The sequence below is a fragment of the Notamacropus eugenii genome, chromosome 1 (genome assembly GCF_028372415.1).
Source record: "Notamacropus eugenii isolate mMacEug1 chromosome 1, mMacEug1.pri_v2, whole genome shotgun sequence".
Taxonomy (NCBI): Eukaryota; Metazoa; Chordata; class Mammalia; order Diprotodontia; family Macropodidae; genus Notamacropus; species Notamacropus eugenii.
This window is the reverse complement of record NC_092872.1, coordinates 495,186,908-495,199,515: the sequence shown is the minus strand read 5'-3', so window position 1 is coordinate 495,199,515 and position 12,608 is coordinate 495,186,908. Positions and strand designations below refer to the sequence as shown.

At 47.4% G+C, this 12,608-nt stretch overlaps 1 protein-coding gene across 3 annotated transcripts in view; it reads right to left on the bottom strand.

The window, feature by feature from the left end:
- Positions 1 to 12,608, bottom strand: part of CACNA1B (calcium voltage-gated channel subunit alpha1 B) — a 254,918-nt gene that overhangs the window by 112,995 nt on the left and 129,315 nt on the right. For all 3 annotated transcript variants that reach the window (XM_072633213.1, XM_072633211.1, XM_072633212.1), the window contains one exon: positions 98 to 961. In XM_072633213.1, coding sequence (XP_072489314.1) covers positions 98 to 961 — 864 coding nt within the window. The remainder of the gene's footprint in view (positions 1 to 97; positions 962 to 12,608) is intronic.

Sequence of the window (12,608 nt, the reverse complement as noted above, 5' to 3'; positions counted from 1 at the left end):
TGCCCCAGGGCCGGTGCCCTCCCGCCCCGCCCCAGCCCCTCCGCAGCGGCCCACCCCCAGACTGTGTAGGGCCTTGGGCTGTTGGTCGCCCACTCACTTGGGCTGATGATTCCGCAGCTCTTTCTCCACAGGCTCCACTTCTTTCTCCCCTGGTTCCTTTTCCACCGAGTCATACATGGATAGGGCTTTGTGCCTGGTCTTGTGCCTCCGGGGAGGCTCGTCTCCGTTCTCTCCCTTGGGTCCAGGCTCTCCTTCCCGGGTCCCTGAGCGGGAGCCACCCCGATGCCGTGCCCGACGCTCAGGCTTGGCCCCACTAACGGTGCCATTGCCCTCTTTGCCCGGTGGCTCTGCCGAGTGCCGGTGGGCACGGTGCCTTCGGTGCTCCTTCTCAGCAGTGACATCCTCCACAGAACCGCGGCGGTGGTGCCTCCGGCCGCCCTCCTGGACCCGGGAGCGTTCGCATTTCCCCTCTTTATTACCCCCAGTCTCTTTGCTTCTGCTCCGGCGCTGCCGGTGTCTTTCTTCTTTATTGGCGACGCCCGACTCCCCATTTTCCTCCCTGGCCCCTTCTGCCTTCTCCTGCTCTCCAGCCCCTGCCTTTTCTTTTTCTTTCTCCTTCTCCTTCTCCCTGTGCCGATGATGCTTGCGGGGCATCTCAGGGCCCTCAGCAGCCGTGCTGGGGGACACCTTGGTTGGCTCTGTGACCTCGGGCCCCTCCCCAGCCCCTGCTTTGCCCCCTGGGGCCCGGACCCCCTCTTCTCTGCGGGGTTCCACCACCAGGGGTCGATCCAGGTGAGTCTTCATGTCAGGACGGATGTGGCGGGTGGTGGTATAACGGAGGCGCTCCTCAGGGTCCATCTCACTGTACAGGGCTTCACAGCTGGCCTGGAAATTGTGTAGGCGGATCTGACTTGTGCGCTGCTCCCACACAGACCTGGCCTTGGCTGAGTTCTGCTGCTTGCTGCAGAAAGAAAGGAAGACAAGGGGGTGAATATCTTTCTGTCTTTACATGCCCACCCACTCCCCCTTTTCCTTTCTTCTTTTCTTTTTAAACTTGTTTTATCTTAAAAGGTCTAAAATTTTTATTTTGGAGGGGAAATCACATAAGGGAAAGCCAAGGTGTGCACACAGAGATGGAGAGAGATGGCTAGTGGAGGTAGAATTATGGGTGAAGGAAGCTCCTAAATTGTCTATGGTGATAACAGGCCCTGGGGAAGGCGGGAAGAGAAGGAAGGGAATGAATGGTACTTCATGGAGTGTCAGTGCAAGATAATAGATTCAGAACTGAAAGGCACATTAAAGTCCAGTGAATCCAACCTCCTCCTTTTACAAATGAAAAACTGATGTTTAGAGGGGTTAGATGACTTGCTTAGTAAGTGTCTGAGGCAGGATTTGAACACAGGTCTTCCTGACTCCAAATCCAGTGCCCTAACCACGATGCCAGGATGCATCTTTGGGTCTTTCTGAGCTCTGACTCCCATAACTTTGCACTCTACCTTCACTCCTCCACTCACACCATTCTCTCCCCCCCCGTAACCCCAATCTATAGCCCTCATTCCTCACTGCAGCCTGCTGGGTAGGAAACACCCTATAGAGGAACTTCCTTCCCTCTCACCTGCCTCAAGGTCACCACACACAAATGTTGACCTTAGGTAGTCCAACTGGGGAATTGGACCAGATGGTCACATACATAGAGGGAAGGAGAGGCTTGATGCTCTTGGATCCTCATTCACGGCTCTGAATTCTGTTACCTGAGTCTCTCCTTGAGTTGGTAGATCTCCTCATGAAAACTTTTGGGGAAAGAGACAAAGCTGATGTCCTAGTTAGGCTCAAAATGCTCCCAGGAATGCTGTTACCCTCTCAGAGTGCTGATAGATCCCCAGGACATCATTCCTAGGTCCCTCATCCTTGCCAATGTCTTAGGGGAAAATGGGGAGTACTAAGGAGAAGAAGATGGCAGGGGAGTGGGGTAATACTTGTTTATAACTGAGGATGGAGAGTTTGGATGGAGAGGTGACTGAACTAGTGGAAGGAGAGACCCTGAATGTGGTCCGACAAGTTCACAGCTGTGTCCTGGAGCAAAAGAAACACTCAAAGAGGTCAGGCATATGGAAAGGTATTATGGGAGTTCTGGAAAATATCCCAGGCTGTAGCCTTATCAGTCCTAAAAGGATGAGGAAGGTCCTCAGGAAACCACACTTTCTCAGACAGCTGGCCCAATAAATCAGGAACTAAGCAGGGACTGAGGTAAGCACCATTAACCTCATCCCCATTTCTTCCTGTTTAAATAGCTTTGTCTCTCTATCACTTCTTTGTTTTCTTCCTTTCCACCCTCTTTTGATTATACCATCCCCGCCCCCCCCCCCCCACACACACACACCAGAGTCAGAATCATTGGGTTACTTTGGGATGGAGAATGCAAGGAAGGGGAAGAAATTGCCATGAATATTAATTAGACTGTACTGGAAACATTTCTGCTCCCACTCACCCCCAGAAACTGGGACAAGGCTTTACTAAGGAAAAACTGGTTAGATCCAGGGGATGTCTGGGAGCCCACAAGTGAATTCTCTGTCACCAGGACAGAAAGATGGCAATTTCCTCAGACTGCCCTGTAACTATGGGAACCATATCAGGGTTTACACAGCCTGCAAGGCTGGATTGTAACCCACATGTATATGCACACACACTCATGCATGTCTACATACACACACACACACACACACACATGTGCGCGCACATACACCCCCCAGCCTTGAGCCACTGATTTCAGTTGCAAGCTGGAGATGGGTTAGTTTGTGAAGGAGCCAGGAGAAATGAAGAGATTATTTCATGAAGAGAAATGGGGGGGAAGCAAACAATCATAGGAGAAATTAGGGCATCATTGGTAGAGGAAGTGCTGCCCAGATTTTCTCCAAAGGCTCGGCGATCAAGGATTCCATGCCATCCCCTTCCCCACCCCCCCACCCCCTTCAATGAGGCACCTCAGAGGAACAAGGGTGACCTCCCTCCCCAAGGGTCTCTGGTCTCAGAAGGACCATCTCCCCTCCTGTGCAGACCCAATCGCTGGGATGAGCACTTAGTAACTATCCAAATAAATAAGGGTTATTCCTTCTTTTCTCCACAGTAAGAGAAACTGAGATACTTCTGCTATTCCCTTCTGTCCTGACACTTGGAAACATATCTCTAAGCCCTCTTACACTCCCCTCACCCCACCCCCACAGCCACCAACACTTTCTACGGATCTTTCGAGAGCCCTGGTACTTAACTCAGTGTGCCTTGGTCTGGACACTTTTGTCAATGTCACAGCACTAGGAGACTACCCCAAGCCTGTGTCCCTGTGAATAAGCTCCATTTTAAGATGCTAAGAGCCCTGAGGAGCTGGGGCTAGATACCCTTGACTTCCTCTGTCATCATTTCCCTGGTAGAGATTTTGCCTGATTGTGCCTTTGCTAAAGAGAATCCTACACCCACCCCACCCCCAGTTCGTGTGACTCTGGTCACCTCATCATCACCCCATCAGCATTAGTGTCAAGGCATGCACACAACTGTATCATAACAACTGAACTGTATATAAAGTGGCTTCTTATTACCAAGCACTTCACATCTCTATCCTCTCATCTGGTCCTGTCACTTTGGGGACCAATAGCAGGCCTATGGGCATGGATTTCCAGCTACGTCTGGGAATAAAATCACCATACTTTATAGTTAAATGGAAGATGTGCAATCTCATTAACCCAGATTCACTGGAGCAGAGATCTAGAGGTGGTCTAGTCCAAGGCCCGCCCCTTCCAGGAAACCCAAAAAGATTGAGTGACTTGCCTGCCCTTAGTTGAAGGATTTGTACCCAAATCCTCAGACTGCAGATCTGTTTTTCCTTCCATTGTACCACTCTGATTGTGGTCAATCCAAGACTGATCTCAGAAACTCATTAAGCCAGTGTCCTAACTACTGCATTGACCAACCCATATCCAGGTGTAAAGTTTCTCCTGAGTCATTTGCTTGAACTTGCTCATAAAACTCTCTGTCAAGTAAGACCTTTGGGTCATTTTTCACCTTCTCTCTCAACTGACCTAGCACAGATGGCAATGTCTCAGCTTCCAAGGCCTGGATTATGGACAAGGATGGGGAATGGATGAGATAGGGTAGATGGCGGCATTAATACAGGAAGGTACCTGAGTGAGCAACGCATTCGTGTTCATGGATAAAGAGGGGTGAGACATGCTAGGTGGGCCCAGACATTTCCCCTGAGGGCTAGGATAAGCAAAGCTGCTGGGTTTGGATCATCTCCACTAATCTCTGCTTAAGGTCAGGGGTGCTCATGAAAATCCCACAAGTGGCCTTATTAGCCTGAGCCACAACTGTCTGTCTCTGCTTCTGTCAGAAAATCTGGTCTGACTAGTCTCTTCTCCCATGCAGCCCAGCTTACAGCTGTAGCTCTACAGGCCCAGAACCTAGGCCCTCCTGCCCATCTCTCCTGTGAATCCCTCACCCTCATCCCCCTCCCCCCAAGAAAGTTTCCAAGAAGCACTATTAGAATCAGGACCTACAACAGTTAGAAAAAAGTGAAAGAAAATGGTGAAACAATTTTCTTCCTTTTCATACCCATCCTCCTGCCTTCTCAACATGGAAATTCAGTTGATCACTTCAGGGACCTTATTCACAGGTATCTCACACTACAGAGTGGGATCCTTAGGTACAAATCCTTGGGCTAAGGTATATCTGTATATACATAGGTGAGGTGAGGGGTAGGTGGGCATCCTCTGGGGTCTTCTTTCTTTTCTTCTTTTTGTACCTAAATGCCCCGGTGAAGTGAGACCTACTGTCTTACCAATGGCTTTTACTGAGGGGCCTTACTGAGGGTGAAAGAAACTGCATACACACACCCTGTGGACTTGTCACCAAACAAAGCCTTAGAAAGATGCCCACCAGCTTCACCCCAAGCTCGGACTTAAATAAACAAGATGCTTAAAAGATGTGAGTCTATCTGTGGTGCTTTCAAGTTATTTGCTTCCTGGGCTTCCTGGGGGAAGGCAGTGGGAGGGGGATGTCTAGATGCATGTGGGGGAACTCCCTTCATGATATACATTGGCAACTCACCTGCAATTTAGAATCTTTGTTGTGTGGGGGGCACTGAGAATTTAGATAGATTGCCCACCATGATCACATAGCTAGTACGATTTAGAGGAACACCTTCCCCTCAGTCCTTCTAACTCCAAAGTCAGCCCTCCATCCAATACAGGATGCTGCCTTACTGTCCCTTTTCTCCCCAGACCTGTGATTTCATGTGTGTAGAGAACTATCAAAGTGGAAATCCCCTCCAATGAAACAGACCTATAATTTATAATCCTAAGAGAACATTGGCTTGCCTCTAGTCATGAAGTTAGTTATGTGTCAGAGAAAAGACCTGAACTCAGGTCTCTCTTATTCCAAATCCAGTTCTCTGACTGAAATACATTCCCCCACCCACCCACCTAATTCAGATAATTACTATTTACAACCTTTTCTGACCAATGAACAGGAAAGATCTCCAGAGAGTGTTGAAGCTGGACCCATGGCTCCTTCCCAACACTTAGTAAGGTGTTTGAGGCTACCTTCATTGTTGAAGTGCATCGGAGGTGATCTATGGGACTGTAACACTAAAGGAATTTCCCCACTGCCACTTCCAATCAACCCACAGAAGAGTGAGTAGTGGTCCTACCCTTATGTACTTGCAAGAAGGCTGATTTGCCCAATATATAATATTGACAGTAATATAAACTGAAGAATGAATTATACCTGGTAGAGGACCTGGACACCTTTTAAGGTTGGTTATTTAGAGTGGTTATTCATAGTGGGCATATATTCTCACAGGTGTCCTCATTAAGTGCCAGCCATAGTAACTACTGCTTCCGCAAGCAGCCCCCCTCACTCTGAGGAGAGGATTCAGGCCTGTGGGAGGACCTAAGTCCTTATTCAGTGAGTTTCTCAGTTAGGGTGGTGTCAGGGAGAATCATGATAAAACTCCAGTTAGCCCAAAGGTGTGCCCTGAAAGTGTGTGTGGAGGGGGGGGGCGGGTATCTCCTACACTAGCACATTTGGAAGGCCTCAGGTGGTGTCCTGCTTTCAGTTCTCACCAGCCCGTGGAAATCAGTCCCAGGAGTGATAGACTTTTCTGCCAGAACAGGAATAAGACACCAAAAAAAAAAAAATACAAGAAAAAAGAAACAAAAGAAATATCCCCTCCTTAAAGAAAAGGACAATTTAGAAAGAACATAAGGAACCCACATCTTCCCTATGACTCAGATTCCAACTCTGTATTTGGGGGTAATAAGGTCTGACTCAGCTTGTCAGCAGCATCTCCAGTAGCCAGGCTAGGTCAGCTTGCTGCCATTCATGGACCAGCCTGAGGAAGACCCTCCTTTATGTACCCAGTGAGACAAGAATGGAGACTGGGGAAAATGCCACATTGTGACCAAAATAGACCCCATCCTGATGAGCCTTTTTATGAAAGAGTTAGGAAACAGGCTTTAAGAGCTTCTCAAAATGAACAGTTTAAATTCAGACAAATGAGAGTGGCACCGTTTAGGGAAAACAGCAGGTTCTTGAATCAGGTGGCTGAGCACCGAGGCTGGCTAATCTATCGCTGTGCCTTGTTCTGATGCTAGCTGCCCTAAGGCTGAGTCTGCCTCTCAGATCCTGTCTCCAGGACTCTCCCCCAGCTCTGCTCTTAGATGACTCAGCTAGAAAATTGGCTCCAGGTTCTCTATTTTTGCTTAGGGAATAAATGAACAAGTGACTGCTGTAGGCCCTGCCTGGTAGCTCCCCCTAGCCTCACAGGTGGGTGGTTGTGGAAGCCTGTGGGGTGGGTGGTCTCCCAGTCTCATTTACAGGATCCATGACCAAGCAATGCTAGAGGATGCCTGACACAGGGCTGAGCCAGCCAGGACCTGCCAAGCCCTGTAACTGCACTCAAGACTCCCTTCCCCCAAGCTCAAACACATAAGACCACAAAAACCACAAGAGACATGGCACAATATCCAAAACAAAAAGAAACCAAGACAGTGAACTCAGGCATGTTAGAGACAAGGAGAGCAGACAGACAGACAGACAGACTGGACAGACAGCTAGATTGACAGAGACAAAGAAAGAGAAGGGAGGGCTGGGAGTAGTACTGAAGTACATTTAGAATGTCAAAACATTCCCTACACAAAACACCAGGAAGTTCCCATTGAGGGTGAAGATGGCTGACACGCCCCATCCAAGCCTAGGAGGTGTTTGATCCAATGATGTGAATGGCTTTTAGGAGGGAATAGGAGCTAAGCAGGCGAGGAAATGAGCCACATGGGTGCAAATATCAGAGAGCCATTTATGGAATATCGTAACAGAGAGCAACTCACGGTGAATTTACGCTGGAGGCGGATGAGCTGCGAGATACAGTGCCTCGATTTTGCTTTACAAAACTGCACATGCAAAAAACAGAACAGAGCCAAAGGTGAGAAAAAATAAGATAAAATTCTAACACACAGGGAAGACTCGGACAGTTGTGGCCTGGCCTGGCCTGGCCCAGCCTGTCAGGAGAACCACTGCAGCCACATCTTGGAAGGAGCCCAGGGAGGCTTTCAGAAAATGCACCAGCTACAAAAGAAAACCATCTCCTCAAAGAAGGAAAGGTGGGGGCAGGGAAGGGGAAGGGGAAAGAAATGCCACCAGAGCTGACTCCCACCCCTTCCCCAAAATATCCCCTGAGAAACCAAAGAATGAGAAGTCATTAACCTCGGCCTCTTCCCCATTCCTCTAATTCCATAAGAAGCAGTCTGAGGCTCTGGGGCTTTCTCATTCTCAGTCAATCAGAAGATGGACTGAGACCTTACTCAGACTGTCACACCCACCTATGACTGGGAGAATTGGAGTAATACCACTGCAATAGCCACTTCCACCCGGGTACTGCGTTTTTGGGGGGGCAAGGGGGTAAGGCAAGGCAATTGGGGTTAAGTGGCTTGCCCCAAGTCACACAGCTAGTAAATGTCAAGTGTCTGAGTTCAAATTTGAACTCAGCTCTTCCTGACTCCAGGGCCCATGCTCTACTCACTGCACCACCTAGCTGCCACCCAGGGGCTGCCTTTTGGTGTGGGTCAAGGAGAGCATCATGAGCTAGAGATCACTGTTCTGTTTGTCCCACATAAGTCAGGGTTGTCCACTAAAAAAAACAAAAACAAACTTCTGGTTTTTCAAGTCTTTCAACCCCAAGCCAGGCAACTTCTCTTCATGGTGAGAGAACTTCCCTTCTCCCCAAATCTGGGCTTAACTGAGAAGGTTCCTGCATAACTTCGGTGCTCAGAGGCTGTTCAGTGGTGATTTAAATCTAATCTATTAAAAACAAGATCAGAATTAACGACAACAATAATTATTACCCTTTATAGAGTGCTTTAAGGTTTGAAAAAACACTTATTTCATTGGATCCTCACAACAGCCTATGATGAAGGAGCTAATTATTTCCATTTTACTCAGAAATCTGAGAATGGAAAACCTTAAGTGATTTGTCCAAGGTCACATAGCTAGTGTCTGACGCAGGATTTGAACTTCATCCTCCTGACTCTGTGCCACCTTGCTGCCTAAATTTTCATGGCAAATTTAAAACCAAGGAGTTTCCTGAATACTTGACATTTTTTTAATGCTGGAATCAGGGATGTGCTAGAGCCAGACTGTACCATCTCAGGCAATTATTAAATTTTCATGTGAACATTTAAACCTTTAAAATCAGCAAATGTTACAAAAATCAGGGCTTGATTTATTATTTATCTAATTGTCTAGACTTAAGAAAGTGAAGAAGAAAATGTGAATAGTTGCAGATTAAACTTAAAAGTGTGTTGGGTACAATCTACTCCCCACCCCTGGACAGCCAGTTGTTAAACATTTACCAGCATGCCTCTGGCTGGACACACACACTCACATAACTTCTGAGCTGGAAAGGATCTTGGAGATTATCAATTTTAAATTTTGTTACAGATAAGGAAAGTCAGTCCAGAAAAAAGAAAATTACTTGAGAGTGGGGAGGGAATGATAAATAGTAGAGAGCGACGGAAATGCAGTTCTGACTCGTCTTTTACAGGTGTGCCTCCCAGAAACCTAAATACCTTCGTGAAATCTAAATATTAAATTTCATTTACATCACTGTTATCCACAAGACAGCTAAACTGTCCAGAGATGAACCAATGGGTTTCTTTTTCCTCTGCAACTTCTCTAAAGAAGGCATCCCCATCACTGTCCTTTCCCATTTGTTCAGCTACCTTAATGACTTTGTTCTGGGAAGTGAAATGAACATAAGCTTCTCCTTTCCCAGGCCTATGTTCTCAAGAAGTCAGATTCCTTCTAAGTCCAAAATCATAAGGAAATCAGGTGATGGGCCAGCCTGAGGATGACTGTACATGGCGCCCAGGGAGGTCAAGGATGGGCTTCTCCTTTCCATTCCTTGTCTCAGCTCGTGTCCAAGGTCTAGGACTAGGGCAATTCCCTCAGACACCTGTTATAGGCTGAGGCTGGTCCTCTGCCTGAAAGTCAGGACTAGGGAGGAGTATGGAAGCTTGTTGGTGAGGCTGGGACTGCCTCCATCTTGTGAGAAAGCTGACGAAACCCTGGACTTTCCAGTTCTCTAATGTTCTCAAAAGGACCAGCAGCAAACATGTGGACCATGTCCCTTGGCCAGCTTGCAGTTCTGTTTAGGGTTGAATACCAGAACCAGGAAGGAGCTGAGACTGAGGGAGAAGGGGCAGTGTGGGCCCTAGGAATACTGAAATCTTTCTGAGTCACAGTCCAAATCTGGACAACTTGAATTGCTAAAAGTTCATGAGTGGGAAGCGAGACTAATCATAGTAGGATTCCAAAAGAAGATGGTCTTTTTACGCCATCAGTTGTCCATTAAATCAGGAAAAGACATGGGTAGAGGACTCACAGACCTAGCACAGATGGTGTCATGGAACACTAACTACCATCCCACTGGTCAAGGAGAAGGATGGATGTCTGGAGTCACTGTAATACTCAGAGTCAGTCAATAGTCAAGGGTGAGTCTCCAAAACAGTGATATAGAGGCCTTTTTACCTTCCTTTTCCTGACAAGTGACCTTCCCTCTACCCCAAAGGAATACATTAAAGTACAGCCCTTTGGATCACTGGCCAAACTCACAATGCCCTAGTCACATTGCCCTAGCTCTGGTTTGCAATCTGGAGGCCTGGGAAACTAGACCTCTGCATTGCTTTACATTCTCAGATATACAGGGACCATCTTTCCATCCTATTTCTCAGAACCCTGAACAGGCAAATTCTGAAGGGTTGGTCTCCTCTGCATTTGACATCACTTTCCCAAGGCCTCTGTCATGACACTCATGGAATTCTACACCACATCTGGCAGACCAGAACCAGCACTAAGAAGCATCCCCACTCCCTACCCCCACATGTCATCATCGTTCCATTTCTTTACTTACCATGACTGTGTAGAAAGAGGAATAGAAAAAGAAAGAGACAGAGAAACACAAAGACACACAAACAGATGGACAGACAGACAGACAGACAGGAAGACATCTGCCTTACTGGACATTGTGGCTTTATATTGGATAGCTGCACCACAACAAAGGCAAAAAAGCAAACAATGGGAAATCCACATTCACATTCTCTCTTCCCCTAACCTCAAACAAATACACACAGACAATCAAAGATACACACACTCAGAGGCATATACACAAGTGTACACACAGATACACACATACACACACACACACACACACACACACAAAACCAGAGGCAGAAACACACATCTGGTAACACTCAGGGAGGAGAGGCGCATTGGAGGCTAAAGGGGAGGAACAAAGAGTCCACCAGATCCCAAGAACATCTCCACTCATCTAAGGAGTCTTTCATTTCAGATCTGTTGGTGATTCACGAAGTTTTCTGCAGGGGTCTTTGGTTTAAGTTTCATGATTGACAGCCATGCCCAGTGATGGTTTATAAAAGATACAGTCACAGAATCCAAAAATGTGAGGCCAGAGGAAGCCTTAATGATAGTCAGAAGATACAGGTCCATATTCCCAATCCTGCTCCCCAATATATGTACAAAAGGGACAGAGAGAGAAAGAGGAGAAACAGTGCCCCACAGGGGTAAGAGTACTAGGGGATCTTCTTGGGTCAGAATCACACTGTATATGGGGCAGTTATGGAGCATGTTCCCCTGAGGCTCTCACATAGAGGGCCCATCCCACCTAGGGGACAGGGGGGGGTCTTCTTACCCACTGTGGTCCTACAAAGAAACAATTCAGGGGGCCCCAGGTCAAAATTTCATCCCATCTTGGTGTCCCTCTCCCCTCACTCAGAAGCTCCCTGAAGAGCAATTCTGTCTAAAGATGTCTAGGGACACCACTAACAAAAGTTACCACAAAACTCAAGCTGAAGTGGGGGAAGGCCATCAGTGTGTGTTAGGCACACTCACTGGACTGAGAGTTTCTACCCTGGGCCCTGACTGAGATCCTCCCTAGTACTGTGCCACCTCAAAGACTACTCTGGAAACACGAAAGTCAAAGGGTTAGAAGGTGGCATGATATTCAACCCAAAGCTCTGAGGTCAGGAGTATTTCTGAGGGGTTTATCACCAGGACAGGTGATCTCTCAGTATCCCAGGGGCAGGTGAGAAAAGGTGTTGATATATATAAATATTAACCCTTTTGTACACAGCATTGGTGCAATCCTACGTAGAGAGAAGAAGGCAGGGAGGAGGAAGCTCCAAGGACAAAGGAAACTTAGGAAGTTAGGATTTTCCAAATTTCCTTCCAATTAAAGGATAAGCCAATTTATACTTCCAAGGAGTGGGGAGGGGGATGGGGCAGGGTTTTCCTCCTGTCTCTGCTTCTCTCAACATCTGTGCACCAATGAATGCCTCCCTGACAGCCCACCCAACTGCCCTCCCCTCCGTCTGATACAGGAGCTCAGGTCCAGGGTGGGAGCAGGCTCACTGCTGTACACAACAGAGGGCTTCAGAGGGAACAGGGGACAAACTGAACAAACTCACTCACCTCTAGAAACAATAAAGCATGGAAAATGCTAAACAGAAAAAAACCACAAAGCCCGAGTGAAACCATGAGCTGAAACGGAGCAGTCAGAACATTAAAGAGTCAACTTGTCTTGTGTTACTTTCAAACAGACATATTTCCAAAGAATCGTTGCCCCTCCCTCCCTCCCTGCCCCCAGTCCATTTGTCCCCAGCAGTAACGTGTCACAGTTAGCTGGGAGATGTGTCTCCCCAACAGAGTTCACCAGGTGAAAAGGTTAGAAAAAATGGAAATCAGGCCATGACATTTCTCTTCTATAAAAGAAGGAATGTTTGTGGGTTTTGGAAAATCCTAGAACTCACCCTTTACATGTGGTACGATCACTCTTATTAATGACTGGCCACCCACTACCTTTCCACAGATCTGTTACCCGAGCTCTCACTCAACTACCAAGTTGAATTCTCAGTCCAGAGGTTGACGTGGGAAAATTTTGCCCAACAAAACTGCAGAGAAATAAATGAAATATGAGCAGTAGGGGAAGTAGCGAAGTGAACTGTTTTCAAAGCTATTAAGTCCCATTCTCCAGGACCTCCCTGGGT